Genomic DNA, 17,740 nt, shown 5'->3' with positions numbered 1-17,740 from the left:
ATGAAGATAGATTTAATACTTGTCACTTTTTGGTTCTTTGGAATTACAGAAGCAAAAAACAATAGGACGAATTCATGGGATCACAACCAAATTTGCTTACTTCAATAATAAAATTTACAATTATATGGATATTATGTGCTAAGATGCTGCGTTTGGCTATTAACAACAAGAAAAAAATTAATAATTACCGAAATTAAGCAAAAGCAAAAAATTAAAAGAGAAATACAGAGAAACAAAAGAAAATTTCAGGTCGCAGCTAAGGCGGTGATGGGCCAGCGAAAAATATGATTGCGGGCGAGAAGGAGTTAGAAACTAGCAGCAAAGCTTGCTCTTTGGAGAGAGATGAGACCGAATTTGACGATGGTGGAGCTGGGTATTTGTTCGTTGTTCTTGATAATAATGGATGATGAATTGAGATGGTTTAATTGATGATGTATTGATGAACTTGGCCGTTGGGGATGAAGAAGACAAAGATTGAGGTGGCAGTCGCTAGGGATGAGGGAGATGAGGATTAAGGTGGCCGCTGGGGATGAGTGAGATGAAGATTAAGATGAAGATGGAGATGAAGATTGAGAGATGAATTGATGAAGATTGAGGGATTGTTTTGTTTTGCTTATGTTCCCCCCTCCCCTCAACTAGGTGGCGGCTGGTGCAATTGTTTTGTTTTGTTTTAGGGTTTTGCGGGTTTGTCTTGTTTGCTTTTAATTTTTTTTTCCTGCCCAACTTATTGTTTAATGCTTATATATTTTTCGTTTGTAATAAAAATTAATAAATAAATAAATAGTAGTCCGGGTCCGGGTTCCGGAGATCCGGGTTCACCTAAACCCGGACCCGACCCGGAATATATCCGGGTTTGAAAAATTACAACCCGAATCCGCATTATTAATGCATTCGGTGCGGGTTGAACCCGTACCGGATGATCCGGGTTTGTCCGGGTCCGGGCCGGATCCGGAAAAATTTGCCATCCCTACCTGAAACCGCACAATATAGGCCAACGAAACTGGATGTGAATGGCCAAATTAGCCCCCCGAAGATTTAACCTTATCGCTACGTTTGGCATGCAAGATTAAATTAGATTGACTATAAGAACTATATTGGATTAGGTTGGATTGTATTAACCTGGATTATATATAATGTTGTCCTACATTTGGTACGATATAAGATTAATATCGGATTATACTACGTCAAATTAAATACAAGTGAAGTTAAATAGTATTTAATTAGAATAATTAAATTTATTTAAGTTATATATTTTTATATATGATATACTTTGCCTATTAAATAAAATATTATTAAACAATTAAATATAAAATTATTTATTTATCAAATGTTAATGTTTTACATAATATTCAAATGATAAATGGGATGTTTCTTAATAATAATTTTGTTAATACATATAATATACTATTAATTAATTATTTAAAATTAAATATTAATACAAATAAATAAATAACTGAAAGAAGATGTTACAAGTAAAATAAAAAATAAATTACTTAATTTTTATGGAACCGCGAATAAAAATCAATAAAAAGGACAAACATTGCTTAGTCTAATCCTCCTTAAACCCATGTGAAAATGAGGATAACTAATCCTATAATTGTAGGATTAAATTTGAATTTAATCCACTTAATCTAATCTTAGTGTGTTTACTAAATATGGGATTAGATATATTATCCAAACAATTAGTCTAATCCCACATTTTGTTCTACTCCCAAACACAACCTATGGGTTATAGGCAGGGGACTGAGAAATTAAATTGAATTTATCCATCGACCCCTCTTACCTTTAAAAGGAAAACGATAAATTTTCATGATTAACATGATCTAACTTTTTTTGCACGATGTTTCGAGAGGACCCAACTAATTATGTTCTTCCAAATCAGGAAACAAAAGTATAAGACTACAGTCCTCATTGGAATTGAGGTACTGTAGTTTTTAAGTTACAGCTGCTGTAGAAAAAAAGTTGTGACTATGAATTAAAAGTTAATAGTATATAGTAAATATAAATTTTAAATAATAATTTTGACAAAATTATTAAAGATATAATAGATCTTCTATCATATAATTAAAAAATCATATCAACACAGCTTCTAAAGTACAACGGCTAATTTTTATCAAACACTTTAATACTATAACTTTTAAGCTATAATTGCCCAACCTCAATATCAAACTCACCCTATATAAGATGAAACTGATGAAACAAAGTCTGATCAAAGATTAATGAATGAATGTATTGACTTGGACTATACTCGGGTAGTGACTCTTTCCATCGAAATCCAGTATTTCCATTCCACCTTTTATTATGCTACTTGTCCAGGAAAAAAACAAAAAACAAAAAACAAAAAACAGAACGTGCAACAAGCTCTGGTGAGTGGAGGACACAAGGGTAATTATATAATTAATCACGTTGAGAAGCTAGGCTACCTAGATTGAAACCAAGAGCAATACATTCCCTAGTCCCGATCTTGTGACTCTTTGTATATCGCACAGCACTGAAAGCGTAGCCTAGCTTGGACAAATTAGAACCTACAAGTGGACACAACAGTACCAGTCATGTCATGTAAACGAGTGAAGAAAATTCTACGAAGGTTCAGAACAAAATTAAGAAAATCTTGCACTAATTTCCCTAGAAAAAGTATACATTTGCTTATGTCGGCATCGTCGGTTACGTTTGATAAAAGCTGGGTAGCATTACGTAGTTTCAAATCAGACTGTTACCGTAATGTAGACGCAGAAACTGCATGAAATTTCATGTGTAAAGGATTCTAGAGAGGTGTGGCAGACTGGCAGGGGATATATATTTTTCTTGTCAACACAGCAGTCGTATAGAGAAAAGCAGGCCGAGGTGAGTTTGCGTTGATAGCGGCAGTCGAATTGAATCGTGAGGCAACCGGCAATAATGTGACTACCGCCAACTGATATTTATGTCGGCAGCTTCAGCTTGTGCTGGTTGACACTTGAGACCCTTTTTTTTTTTTTTTTCCAACTACCATGTCCATATATTTGTAGAGCAATCCTGAGGCTGCTGTAAGTTAAATAATAAGTCTTAATAAAGTTAAAATAATATTAGGGATCTTAATAGATATTTGAGTTTTAACTTTAGTCTTAATACTATGTGTCTCTCATTTATTTGATAAAGAATTTCATAACTTATATAATTATTTAACTACCATTCAATGAATGAATGACACATCAAGTTAGATTCAAATTAAAACTTAAATGTTAGGATGTCCAGCATTATTCATAAAGTTTATTGGTTTTTATTTTGTGGGCTTGCAATTGCATTCTTTCATTAATATTCCACGAATCCCATTAATTATCATACATCATCTGCAAACTTCATTTCGCTAGAACCTTATAGAGAAAATGTATATTTATTTCAAATTTAGGATGAAACAAATATTTTATTTTACCTTTTTCTTTTTTTAATCCTTCTTTTCCTTTGTGAAGGAAATCAAACAATTTTTTTTTATAACAAATCAAACAATTGTTAAATTATAATTATTAATTAAAACAAGTATAAAGACATTTGAAATTGGGCTAACAACTCCAGCACATTTTGTTCCAGGCCCATTTTGAGCCCAAATGTATGGACCTATTCAAACGAATTGTAAGCCTTCTTTTGATAACATTTTGTTATAGGTGGAATTTATATTCTTCCCCATTAATTAATATTGAAGCTGAAGTTCACTGGTTTAATTAATTTTGCTATTGTTACGTACTTCTGTTTATAATTATGATTTGGGTGTAAAGGTGTTTTCCAATGATATTAAAGGCTCTATATAATATATATTTTTTCAAATAAAACTTATTTAAATAGAACTTGTTGTAGTAGAACTTTTACCAATAGAGTTTTTACTAAAAAACAATTAGTTGTTTGATTGTCAATAAGAGCTTTTATTAAAAATTATAAAAGTTACTTAACAGACAAACTTTTTAAAGTTATGTTATGAAAGGAATAAAATAAGATTTTCAAATAAATAAACGATATTTTAAATATTTTAAAATTATAAAAAACTATTCAATCTCTATTCCTAAATCTCAAAATTTAAGGTTTTATTAGCAGAGGAAAAATAAAATTGTTTAATCTTTAAAAGCTCTACTAAAAAAGCTACCAAACAACAACAAAAACAATTTAGAAAGAGCTTATGAGATTAAATAAACACTTATAAACATTTAGATAAGTCAAACCAAACAGGTATGAAGTTATTGCTCTCAAGAAGTAAGAACTAGAAATGAGGAAGGTATTGATAGAAGAAAAAAAAAAGAAGCTTTTACTAGAGTTATTATTTTGATTGAATCAAACAAATAAATTAAATTTTTAATTATTGTTTTATAAGGGGTAATTTTAGAATCACTAAAAAATTGAGGCTGGTGAGATAAATTAAGTGGATCAACCATCAATACTCGAGTTTAGATATCAAAAGTAACAATCATAAAAATTAGTAGGCTTTGCCCATTCGGAGAATCTGTGTCTTGGAGAACCAGTGTCTTGAAAGTTGAGGGGCATGGGTGAAGATCCTACCACTAACAAACGGGCCAGACTATGTTGGAAATGCTCTAAGGTAGAGCACCCCTTCATAACCACACAATCAAAATTATAACTAGTTTTTAACTATGTATCACTTTTCATGTGTGACTATGATTCGTGCTCTACTTTAGGGCAGCTCCAAGGTAACCATAGCCCTAACAAAATATTGGTGTTAAGTTATTTTGTTTTTCTCTTATTAATAAGTAATGGTAGATAGGGAAATTAAAAAAATAATAAAGAAAATACTTAAAAAGAAATCAACCCATTCTTTTGGATCATAATCCGAAAGTACCTTCTTCGAGACAAAAAGATTCCGTTTTGAAAATGTTTGGTTGCGTGAAGCTGATTGTTGTGATGTTGTTCGAGACAACTGGTTTTCTCCTACTAGTAGCTCGATTCAGCAAAAAAATATGATTTGTGGGTCTGCTTTGATGGAGTGGGGAAGTCATTTAGCTCGAGATTTTCGTAAGCGTATGCTGGAGTGTAGAAAGCAATTAGTTGTATTAAGGGGTTGTCGTGATTGTGAGGGTGTGGCTGAATTCACGGAGGCAAGAAATCGTTATAATGAGCTGTTACACAGCCATGAAGTGTTTTGGAAGCAGGGAGCAAAATCGATTTGGCTGAAAGAATGGGACAAGAATACTTGCTTTTTTCATGCCTCTGCTTCAACGCAGAAAAGACAGAACTCTTTTGGGAAACTTCGAAAGAAGCAGGGGGTTTGGTGTACCAAGTCGGATAAGGTTGATGATCTAATTGTTGATTACTTTCAAAGCCTATTTCAATCTGATGGGAGTAATAGTGCATAGGTTATTCAATGTGTGGGAACTCGAATTACAAACGAGCAGAACTCGATGCTGTTGCAACCTTTTTCTGCCACGGAAGTTAAGGAAGCTCTCTTTGATATGCATCCTGACAAGTCTCCTGGTCCAGATAGTATGAATCCAGCATTTTACCAAAGGTTCTGGCACATTGTTGGTGAGGATGTTAGTTCGGCTTGCCTTCAATTTATTAATGAGTGTTTTTTTTTCCAGCGGGCTTGAATGACATGTCTATTGTGTTGATTCTGAAGAAACCAAAGCCAGAACTTGTATCCGATATGAGGCCAATTGCATTATGTAATGTGCTTTATAAAATTATATCTAAAATGCTAGATAACCTTATGAAACCAGTTCTTGATTTGATTATCTCCGATTTTCAAAGTGCCTTTGTCTTGGGTAGAGCCATCACAGATAACATAATACTCTCAGCCGAAAGCATGCATTTCCTAAAGCGGAAGAGGCAAGGAAAGCATGGAGTTGCTGCTCTAAAAATCGATATGTCCAAGGCATACGACAAGATGGAGTGGAATTTCCTTCAAGCGATGATGCTCAAATTGGGGCTTGATGTCAAATGGGTGAACTTGATTATGCTCTGCGTGTCTACAGTCCGCTATAGTGTGATCCGAGAGGGTAAAGAAGCTGGGTTAATTGTTCCTTGCAGAGGTCTCCGCCAAGGAGATCCATTATCTTCGTACTTATTTATTATTTGTGTGGAAGGCTTAAGTGCTTTGATTAGAAGGCAGGAAAGACTTGGCTTGCTACATGGGGTTTGAGTTGCAAGAGGGGCTCCCACGGTTTCTCATTTGTTTTTTGTCGATGATAGTTTTCTTTTCTTTAAGGCAACGTACAATGAAGCTTTGTTAATTAAGAATTTGTTGACAATGTATGCTCAAGCCTCTGGCCAGGTGGTTAACTTTAACAAGTCATCAATTTCGTTTAGTGCTAATATGTTGGATCCAATATTCAACAGCTGTGCAATCTTCTGGAGGTTAATGCTACTACCAATCATGGAGCATATCTTGGACTCCCATCTTACATTGGCAGGAAGAAGAAAAAGGTATTCCAATATATTCGGGATAGGGTCTGGCAGAGAGTTCAAGGCTGGAGCTCGAAGATGCTATCTCGGGCTGAAAAAGAGATCTTACCGAAGACAGTTGCCTTAGCAATGCCTAATTATGCTATAGGTGTTTATCTGTTGCCAAAGGAGTTGTGTAAAGATTTAGAGGGGATGATGAACTCGTATTGGTGGCGCAACAATCACCAGGGGGGCAAAGGAATTAATTGGATGAAATGGAAACCTTTGTGCAACCCAACGGGGAGTGGAGGTCTTGGTTTTAAACAGATTCACTTGTTCAATATTGCGATGCTAGGAAAACAAATTTGGAACTTATTAACCTGCCCTGATTTGCTTATGGCTAAAGTTCTTAAAGCTCGTTATTATCCTCGAAAATCTGTTCTTCAAGCGTCTTTGGGGCACAACCCCAACTTTGTGTGGCGTTCTATTTTAGCTTCTAAGGATGTGGTGGTGCATGGTTGTAAACTGCAGGTTGGTAATGGGCATAATATCTCCATCGGCAATGATCCTTGGCTTCCGGATATCAATGATGGGTTTGTTTCTACAACTCTCACTGAGGAGCTTTCTACAGCTCCTTGTTGTGCAAATTTTATTGAACTCGCAAGAGCACGAATTTATTGTAGAATAGACTAATGGTGACGAGTGTCGATCCCACGAGGAAGTGGATTTTAATTGTGTGTAGAATTAATTTCGTAAATGGGTGGTTGGATTTGTGGTGAAAATGATTTAGATTATCCTAAAATTGGAATTGAAATGGCGAGAATAAATTCTAAAATTGAAATTGAAATGGCGAGAATAAATTGAAGAGAAATCTATTGAGATGACGTACTTAGGTATCCAGATCCGTATCAACATGCATCATGGGCTAAATAATCATTATTAATGTCAATTAAATCATGAGGGGGGAATCCACACCTCATGAACCACGCTCTAATCAATATGGTGCTAAGGGCTTATCGTGCCAAATAATAATAACCTTGTACTAGGGGGCCGGTGAAACCAAGACGGTACTAGATGAGATTAATATTATTTGTCGACGAGTAGTCAAAACATCCACAAAAATTAGAGGGGAAGAGAAAGTAAATTTACCAAATAAAGCCCATGACACATGTTGAGACTTCACCTTCAATATAAGGATATCATCCAATGACTCCTCATTCAAGTCATCCCTAATGAATTGAATCTTATCTTCCCTGTTATCAGACAGCATACCTAAAGAACATGATTTTTTATCGCATCTCATTCTGGCACACTTATGACAAGCAACAGAAATTCTTCGAGCTCGTCGTTTTCTTGCATAATTTCCTTTACCACAACTAGGCATGTATGCAATAAATTTTGGAGGTAACTCACCTGCCGATCGTACTTTAGCCTCGATTAACCAACAGATATCAGCATGTATGTTATTCCTCATGAGTAATCGCATGCGTTCGGACCGAGCTTTATAGATCGTAAGGAGGGCATTCTGAGGAAGTGAAGGAATCGCTTGTGAAGCTTCGCTAGAATGTCGTTTCTATCCATACTTTCGCCTCAGAATATCAGTTATTATGGGAAACTGAAGTAACCAACTTGATTGTCACGGAGTACCGTTATCCGCCACTTCACCGGGGTAACAAACTAAAGCACACAAACAGAAAAACAAATTAAAATACACAAAGAAAATTAAAATCGTCCTCTTATTGAATTTACCTCAAGCTCCAACTGGATGTCGTAAACACTTATCTCAATGTCTCTGAGTTGGCTTTCTAAACCCTTAACATAGGCTACTAACTCTAGTGGCTGTAGAGCCCAAATGCGATGTGTTTTACAAAATTGAATCTACCTTTTGAGATGAGTTTTGACACGTTGAAGTGGTTTAAGAATGTTAAGGAGGAGCGGTCTAATTAAGGTAGTCATGATTAAAAATGATAAAAGAAAACTTAATAGTTAAACAAACACACTTATGCAAAAATAATTTCAATTAGCAAAAGAATAATAAAAAGAAAGAAAGAAAAATCAAATCAACAAAAAAAAATCAATTCAAATCTGGTGAGTCACTCAAATTTATTTCGGTGTTTTTTCCATGTGGTTGGTACTCTAGATATGGCTTTAATCTTTGACCATTAACTTTAAACGTGACACCATTCTTTGGGTCCTTAATTTCAATTGCCCCATGTGGAAAAACAGTATGTACAATAAATGGGTCAGACCAACGAGAGCGTAACTTACCTGGGAATAGGTGCAAGCGAGAATTGAATAAAAGCACTTTCTGACCTGGAGTGAAAGATTTTCTCATAATTTGCTTGTCATGGAAGACTTTCATTCGTTGCTTGTAAATCTTGGCAATTTCGTATGCGTCATTGCGAATTTCTTCAAGTTCTGCCAGTTGTAATATTCTTTCTGAACTGGCTTGCTGCATGTCAAAGTTGAATTTCTTGATGGCCCAATACGCACGATGCTCAAGTTCCACAGGTAGGTGGCAAGCTTTTCCATACACTAACTTGTAGGGTGACATCCCAATCGGGGTCTCGAAAGCCGTTCTATATGCCCATAAGGCATCATCAAGTCTTAATGACCAATCTTTTCTGTCTAGCCTCACCGTCTTTTCTAATATGTGCTTTATTTCTCGATTGGAGATCTCAACTTGGCCACTGGTTTGCGGATGATATGGGGTCGCCACTTTGTGTGTGATTGAATACTTTGTCAAAAGAGCTTTGAATGCTTTGTTACAAAAGTGGGCACCACCATCACTGATTATTGCTCGTAAGAATCCAAAGCTCGAAACAATGTTGCTTTTCAAAAATCATATCACCACCTTGTGATCATTGGTTCGACATGGAATTGCTTCTACCCATTTCGATACATAGTCAACAGCAACCAATATATATTGATGGCCAAAAGAATGGGGAAATGGTCCCATAAAATCAATACCTCATACGTCAAAAATCTCAACCACTAAAATTGGATTTAGTGGCATCATGTTCCTTCGTGTAATGCTCCCCATTCGTTGACACCTATCACATGAAGAACAGAAAGTGTAAGCATCTCGAAATATAGTTGGTCAATAGAAACCACATTGTAAAACTTTAGTTGCTGTTTTCTTAGCACTAAAATGGCCTCCACAAGCTTGTTCATCGCAGAATGAAAGAATATTCTGAATTTCATTTTCTGGGACACATCGTCTAACAATTTGATCTGCACAATACTTGAACAAATACGGGTCATCCCAAAAGAAATTCTTTATTTCTGCAAAGAATTTAGCCTTGTCTTGCCTGGTCCAATGCTTTGGAAGTTTACCTGTAACAAGATAATTAATTATATCAGCATACCATGGTAATACTTCCACACTCATTAATTGTTCATCTGGAAATGACTCATTCAATGGTAATGATTTCATAATTGTGTCAAAATGGAGACGAGAGAGATGGTCAGCCACAACATTCTCTGTGCCTTTCTTATCTTTGAATTCCAAGTCGAACTCCTACAAAAGTAACACCCAACGAATTAGTCTAGCTTTTGCATCTTTCTTTGTGAGAAGATATTTAAGAGCAGCATGATCTGTGAATACAATTATTTTACAACTAATGAGATAAGATCAAAATTTTTTCAATGCAAACATTACTGCTAGCATTTCTTTTTCAGTAATTGAATAGTTCAACTGTGCATTATTCAATGTCATACTAGCATAGTAAATAACATGAGGAATTCGATCAACTCTTTATCCTAATACTGCTCATACTGCATAATCAGATGCGTCACACATGAGTTCAAATGGTAAACTCCAATTTGAGGGCTGAATTATGGGTGATGATGTCAACAACTGCTTTAATTTTCCAAATGTCACAAAACATGAATCATCAAAGACAAAAGGTACATCCTTAACAAGTAGATTGCATAAGGGTCTAGAAACTTTGCTAAAATCTTTAATGAAACGTCTATAGAAACCAGCATGTCCAAGAAAAGAGCTTACTTCTCTAACTGTTTTGGGTGGAGGAAAATTAAAAATGAGATCCACCTTGGCTTTGTCAACCTCAATACCTTTGCTCGAAATGATGTAACCGAGAACAATACATTGTTTTACCATAAAATGGCACTTCTCCCAATTTAAGACTAAGTTCTTATCGATACATCTCTACAGAACTAATGTTAGATGATGTAAACATTGATCAAATAAATCATCAAAGACAAAAAAGTCATCCATAAAGACTTCAAGGAATCGTTCAACCATATTAGAAAAAATGTTTAACATGCATCGTTGAAATGTAGCAGGTGCATTACATAATCTAAATGGCATTCTCCTATATGCAAAAGTGCCAAAAGGGCAAGTGAAAGTAGTTTTCTCTTGATCTTTTGGTGCTATGGGGATCTGATTGTATCCTGAGTAACCATCTAGAAAGCAATAAAATTCATGGCCTGCTAATCTATCAAGCATTTGATCAATAAATGGTAAAGGAAAATGGTCTTTACGTGTGACAGAATTCAATTTTCTATAATCAATGCATACACGTCATCCTGTAGTTACTCTAGTTGGTATCAATTCATTATCAGCATTAGTAACTACTATGACTCCTGATTTTTTGGGGACAACTTATATAGGATTGACCCATGAACTATCAGAAATTGGGTAAATTATACCTGCGTCTAATAGCTTAAGGACTTCAGTTCTAACAACTTCTTTCATATTAGGATTTAACCGACGTTGCATTTCCCTAGTAGATTTAGCATTTTCATCAAGATGAATGTAATGCATACAGTCTACTGGATTTATACATTTTATGTCTGCTATGGTCCATTCTAATGCTCCTTTGTGCTCTTTTAAAACATCCAACAACTTAACTTTTTGTTCGTCATTTAGGGATGATGAGATGATTACCGGTAGAGTACTTTCTTCTCCCAAAAACGCATATTCCAATGTGTTGGGCAATGGTTTGAGCTCGAGTTTTGGTGGTGATTCTGATGATGGGATGAGTTTCTTCTCTGATGGTGCTACTTGTTCAACTCTTGACTTCCATTTATTAGTGTCCATAGATGGTGCTTAGTCAAGTAGGATCTGTCAATATCAAAATCCAAACCAAAGTGAGTTAAACATGTTTGTAAAGGATCATCACTAAGGTTTGAAAGAAAAGTATTATCAACTATTGTTTCTATTAAATCCACATCAACAATTCCATCATCTGCACTGTGAGGTTGTTTGGCAATGTTGAAAATATTTAGCTCCATAGTCATGTTGCCGAAGGACAACTGCATATTTCCAGTCCTGCATTGAATGTAAGCATCCGCAGTTGCCAAGAAAGGTCAGCCTAAAATAATGGGGATGTGCTTCCTTGAATCCTGTATTGGTTGAGTGTCAATTACAATGAAATCAACAGGAAAATAAAACTTGTCTACCTGGATAAGCACATTCTCCACAATGCCACGAGGTATTTTCGTGGACCGATCTGCAAGCTGTAACACCACTGAAGTGGGGTGTAATTCTCCAAGTCCAAGTTTCAAAAATACTGAGTAAGGCAACAGATTTACACTAGCTCCTAAATCCAACAAAGCATTCTCAATTGTGTGGTTCCCTATGCTATATGAGATAATGGGGGAGCCTGGGTCTTTGCATTTTAGACGAATTTTATATTGGAGTATAGAACTAACATTTTCTGTTAAAAATGCTTTCTTTTGAACATGAATATTTCTCTTTTTAGTACAAAGGTCTTTAAGAAACTTAGTATAAGATGGAACTTGTTTAATAGCATCAAGCAAAGGGATGTTAACACTTACCTGTTTGAAGATTTTAAAAATCTCACCTGTGGATTTTCCCTTCTTGCCTTTAGCTAACCTCTAAGGAAATGGAGCTTTGGGAACGTATTCTCGTGGGTTGGTTTCTTCTTTCTCCTCCAGTGATGAGTCGTCAACATTTACAGGTACAATTTGATTTTCTTTTGTCACCGGCATCTCCACTTTGTTGTCGACTTCTTTTCCTTTTCGCAAGGTCATGACTTCTTTGACTTCTCCATGCTGCTGTGGTGAACTGGTACTTGCTTCATGTAATCGTTTAGGATTAGGCACTGGTTGACTTGGAAACCCACCTTTCTCAACGGTCATTACCAAGGTCTGAACTGAAGAAGCCAGTTGTCCCACCATCTTCTCAAGGCTTGAAACTGATTGGGCTTGTGAATTGAAGCCTACTCTCAACTCATTTCGTAGTCCATCAATGGTGCAATTCTGTTGCTCAATCGTGGAGTGAGTAACATTCTTGAAATTCTGGAATGCATCCTCCCTTGGTCTGGGTTGAGAGTAGTTCTGGTTCTGATTGTATGATCTAAATGGGGACTGAGAGGCTTGAGGAATTTGAGAAATTTGTTGCATTGGTGGAGCTGGAGCTGCTGGTCCATTCTGTTGGAATCCTTGAGACCATGAAAAAATTGGGTGGTCTCTCCATCCAGGGTTATATGTATTAGAGTATGGGTTGTAATTTGATGGCTTTCTCATTACACTTATGGCATTGGCTTGATCTGAGTATGAGTCATGGTCATGTGGTTCTGTTGATTTAGCAGTCGATAACGATGCTATTTGTCGAGCAAGACCTTCAACCATCTCCTTGACTTCTTTAATTTCTGAACTGGATTCGCCAATGTGAACCTCATGTACTCCCTTAATTCTTCTAGTATTCCTGAGTGACCGACCGTTGTTGGGAATTATCCGCTTGTCGCTGGAAAAATTCCCAAATCTCTGATGCACTTTTTGACATTAGCTCTCATCCTCTTGTTGCCATTAGCCATTCTTGCACATTCGGCAATAATCCTTCCAAAAAGTATTGGCATTGATGTCATTTCTCGTACCCATGATGTGGACACTTCAAGAGTAGCCCATTGAATCGAAAAAATGCTCGTCCTCTCTCTGGGTAAACTCCGAGATTTCCCTGCGAATAGCATTGGTTTTATGCACTGGGAAATATTTATTTAAAAATTTTGTTACCATTTGTTCCCATGATGTAATGCTATTAGCAGGCAATGTATTAAGCCATGAACGAGCTCTATCCTTTAAAGAAAATAAGAATAATCTAAGTTTAACATCATCATCTAAAAAATTCTCGTATTTAAAAGTTTGACAAATAGCATGAAAATCATTCAAATGATTATATGGGTCCTCATTTTCTAAGTCATAGAATGTTGGGAGACAATTTAGCACACTAGGTTTTAGTTCAAAACTCCTAGCAACTACATTTGGGAATCTTATGCATGATGTGCTCAAATTAGCTAAAGGACTGAAGTAGTCCTTAAATGACCTCTCTTGTGGTTGCAAATCCATTTTATTTTTAACTTGTTTGTGTGTGTGCAGTGTTTTTTCTAATTCAAGGTCTATAGGTTCAAGATTATGTAATAATGACCTACGACCATGCATGCAAAACAAATAAAATAAAAATAAAGATTAGAACAAAACAAATAAAAATAAAGAAGAGGGAGAAATTACGATACTAACCTTATTGCGCTATTACAACTTTACTATAAAAATACGTGAAATAAATTAACAAAAAATAAATTAATAAGATAAACAAAAAAAATTATAAAGAAAAATAAACTGAAAATTAAATTACAGAATTTTAAAGAAGAGAAAAAGAAAAGAAATACTAACCTTTAAATGTAGATTCACTTTTTTTTAATAAAAAAATTACAAGAAAACAATTAAAAGAAATTATTCACAAAAATTAATTCTATGAATTAAAATTACTTACCTCCCCGGCAACGGCGCCAAAAACTTGTTATGCAAATTTTATTGAACCCGCAAGCACACGAATCTATTGTAGAATAGACTAATGGTGACGAGTGTCGATCCCACGAGGAGGTGGATTTTAATTGTGTGTAGAATTAATTTTGTAAATGGATGGTTGGATTAGTGGTCAAAATGATTTAGATTATCCTAAAATTGGAATTGAAATGGCGAGAATAAATTCTAAAATTGAAATTGAAATGGCGAGAATAAATTGAAGAGAAATTTATTGAGATGACGTACTTGGGTATCTGGATCCGTATCAACATGCATCATGGACTAAATAATCCTTATTAATGCCAATTAAATCATGAGGGAGAAATCCACACCTCATGAACCACGCTCTAATCAATATGGTGCTAAGGGCTTATCGTGCCAAATAATAATAACCTTGTACTAGAGCGCCGGTGAAACCAAGGCAGTACTAGACAAGATTAGTATTATTTGTCGACGAGTAGTCAAAACATCCACAAAAATTAGAGGGGAAGAGAAAGTAAATTTACCAAATAAAGCCCATGACACATGTTGAGACTTTACCTTCAACCCAAGCTTGAAAGAAAATTAGCCACTATTTATTGAACTAGGGGCAAAATGAAAATTTATTAAAATACGTAGAAAATACAAGATAGAGAAGGAATTACAGAAAATGGATCCCAAAAATGGATTCAAAGCTATCAAATTAGGGGGGGAAGACCCCCTTTTTATAGATACATTGAGTAAATCGTGGCCATCGGATTAAAAACAGTTTGGACGCTCAGGATTGCGCCACGTCATCAGTCAATAGTACGCGGTTTGACCACGCGGATGAACAGTAACACGGTTTGACCCGGGTTGAACAGTGACGCGGTTTGGTTGAAAATAATCCTGTGTGATGCATGTATCGTACGCGAGATTTTTGGTCTATTGATATGCTGTCACGTCACCATCAACAGTACATAAGAATTTTAGTCCAACAGGATCATGACACCTCATCAGTCAATGCCACGTCATCAATCTGTCTATGTGAACAGTGCCGTGAACAATAACGTAGACAGTACCGTACACGTGAATAGTACCGTACATGTGAACAGTGCCATTTTTCCTTTTATGCTCCTCTTAAGGTTTTCGACCGTCCTGAGTTCAAAAGTGATGTCCGTTTTGCCGTCTGATTTCTCGTTTATTGTGAAATGACCATGATGCTCCTAAAATACATAAAATACTTAATTAAACTAAAACACACATAATTAAATTACAAGAAGCTTAAATACATAAAAGTAAGGGTTATTAGTAAGACGTGAAATGTAAAATGACGATTTTCTCCTTTATAAATATACATTTTCTAACACTCAACACTCCTGTAAGTGGTTTAATGGTGCCTAATCAACGGATTTGGGATTATGATGTTGTGTCGGATATCTTTAATGTAAGGGATAAGGAGTTGATTTTACAAATTCCCCTGAGCTCCAGACGGGATAATGATTTATGGTACTGGAAGGCCAATCCTCACGATTGCTATAAGGTGAGGAGCTGTTACAAATTATTAATCCTATTGCACCTGATTTATTTGCTAGTGTGTGGCAGAAACTGTGGAGATTGAATGTTCCTAGCAAGGTTAAGAATTTTATTTGGAGGGCTGCAAAGAATGTGTTGCCTATTGTAGTTAACTTAATCTCTAGAAGAGTAGAGATCACATCTACTTGTGTTGTGTGTAGTGCTAATGAGGAGTCTGTTCTGCACGCATTGATAGAATGCAACTTTGTTAAGTCATGCTGGTTCTCTTCTCTTGTTAGGTTTGTTGGCTGCTGTGCTTCTTTTTTGGGGTGGCTTGAGCATATTTTTACACGCTGCAGCAGGGAGGATTGCAATATAGCTATGATGATTTGCGGGCGAATATGGATCCATCGAAATGACATAATCTGGAACGACAAGTTTGGCTATGTCCAGTAGGTTTTAAATTTTGCTGGGCAGTTTCTATATCAATGGCAAGTAGCTAAAAAGCAAGTGTATTATGTTGATGATGATGTGCATAGGTTGGCTCATGGGGCTGTGAGTTGGGAAAGGCCTAAGTTTGGTTGGGTTAAGTGTAATGTAGATGCAACCATTTTTGAATCACAGAGAAGGTTTGGGTTAAGTTGTGTTCTTCGTAACTCAGATGGCTGTTTTTTGGCAGTAAATTGTGTTGGCAGACCTGGAATGTTCGGTTCAAGGGAGGCAGAAGCTCTTGGCATTCGGGAGGCTCTTAGCTGGTTAAAGAAATTACAATTCCCATGTGTTGTTGAGATGGATTGCCTTCAAGTTTTTCAAGCTTTGACTGAGGGTTTTTCAGGCCCTAATGGCTTTGGTCTCACTATTGAGGAGTGTCGGGCATTAGCTCTATCTATAGGAGAAGTGAATTTCTCGTTTGTTAGTCAATCTGCGAATTTTGCTGCTCACATTGTTGTGAGGGCAGGAAGTTCTATGTCAGATTCTAGAGTGTGGTACTTAGCTCCACCCTCTTGGTTATTAAACAGTTTGTAATTGGTTTTGCTTAATGAAATTACTTTTCAAAAAAAAAAAATATCAATCATTGAATCCTTACTACTTATGAATTATCTCCCAATAACATTTTGCCCATTTTGAAAATTCCTAAATTCCATAATTATATTTATCTTGTGGCTTTCTTGGAGTAATAATTGATCAAGCAGTTGAGTGGCATCGTTAAGAGAAATTAACAAAATATTGAGGTCATCTTTCTTACCATGAGAGTACGTGTGAACTATTTAAATCAGTACATGGATCTTGACCGTCTATGGGTCATTTTCGGATTGCGGTTGAAATTTAATAAACGGTTTATTTCATATTTTTTATAAAAATAGTATTTGGTAAATTTTGTAAAAGCAGTTTATTTAATCATTTTCTCTATTTTGTCAGCAGCTTTTAAAAGAAGGTAGGGGTTGCTTTTCATAAGCAGTTTATTCACTAAGCTACCACACTTTTTTAAATTTCCTATTATAACCCTATATTTTAATAAAAATATAATTGTATCTTACTTATCCATAAACCCTAGTATATAAATCATTAGATATTATATTATCGTCATAATTTAGTTACCGCCATAACTATGTACGTTCTCTCCAGTTTTGATCCAATAAGTTCACATTCTAATTTCATAACTATGGCTTTTAAAGTTTAATCTATATATATTTATATTTTATATTAATTAATTGTTTCAAATTTGTTGGCTATTTGTTTTGAAAAGAACAATCCGTCTTTTTGTTTGTGCAAAATTTGAAACATGGAAGCCTGCCTGTGTGTCTTGTCAGGCAACTGAGTTTTTTTTTTTTTTTCATTCGCATTTTTTTTTTTGTCAATATCAGAATTTTCAAGAAAAATCCGTCATGCAATTCAGAAAGAGGAGAAAAAAAATTAATTGAGAGGAAAAAAAAACAAAGAAAAAGAACGGGTGCATTAATTCACAATTCCCTGATTTATGCTTCCAAAATAAATTGGGTGCATTAAAAGAATGGGTGAATTAATTCAGTGGTCCCCTCGCCCCCTCTCTCTTTCTTCGTTTTACTGTTCTTCTTTTTCTTACAAATATTACAATGCGGAAAAAAAAAGTTGA

At 35.5% G+C, this 17,740-nt stretch overlaps 1 protein-coding gene across 1 annotated transcript; it reads left to right on the top strand.

Annotated features, from left to right (window-relative positions):
- Positions 1-4,940: 4,940 nt before the first annotated feature.
- Positions 4,941-7,056, top strand: LOC127901412 (uncharacterized). The gene is made up of 4 exons (XM_052438657.1): positions 4,941-5,270; positions 5,376-5,513; positions 5,600-6,115; positions 6,319-7,056. Exons 1-4 carry the CDS (start codon positions 4,941-4,943, stop codon positions 7,054-7,056), a joined length of 1,722 nt encoding a protein of 573 aa, XP_052294617.1.
- The last annotated feature ends 10,684 nt before the right edge of the window (positions 7,057-17,740 follow it).

Source organism: Citrus sinensis, chromosome 3, assembly GCF_022201045.2.
Source record: "Citrus sinensis cultivar Valencia sweet orange chromosome 3, DVS_A1.0, whole genome shotgun sequence".
Classification (NCBI taxonomy): domain Eukaryota; kingdom Viridiplantae; phylum Streptophyta; class Magnoliopsida; order Sapindales; family Rutaceae; genus Citrus; species Citrus sinensis.
This window is presented reverse-complemented; position numbering and strand designations above follow the sequence as displayed.

Coding starts and splice junctions, on each gene's coding strand:
- LOC127901412 (XM_052438657.1), top strand. CDS start 4,941: ATGATTTGTGGGTCTGCTTTGATGGAGTGGGGAAGTCATTTAGCTCGA. Junction 5,514..5,599: donor GGCACATTGTTGGTGAGGAT/GTTAGTTCGGCT, acceptor TTGATTCTGAAG/AAACCAAAGCCAGAACTTGT. Junction 6,116..6,318: donor GACTTGGCTTGCTACATGGG/GTTTGAGTTGCA, acceptor AATATTCAACAG/CTGTGCAATCTTCTGGAGGT.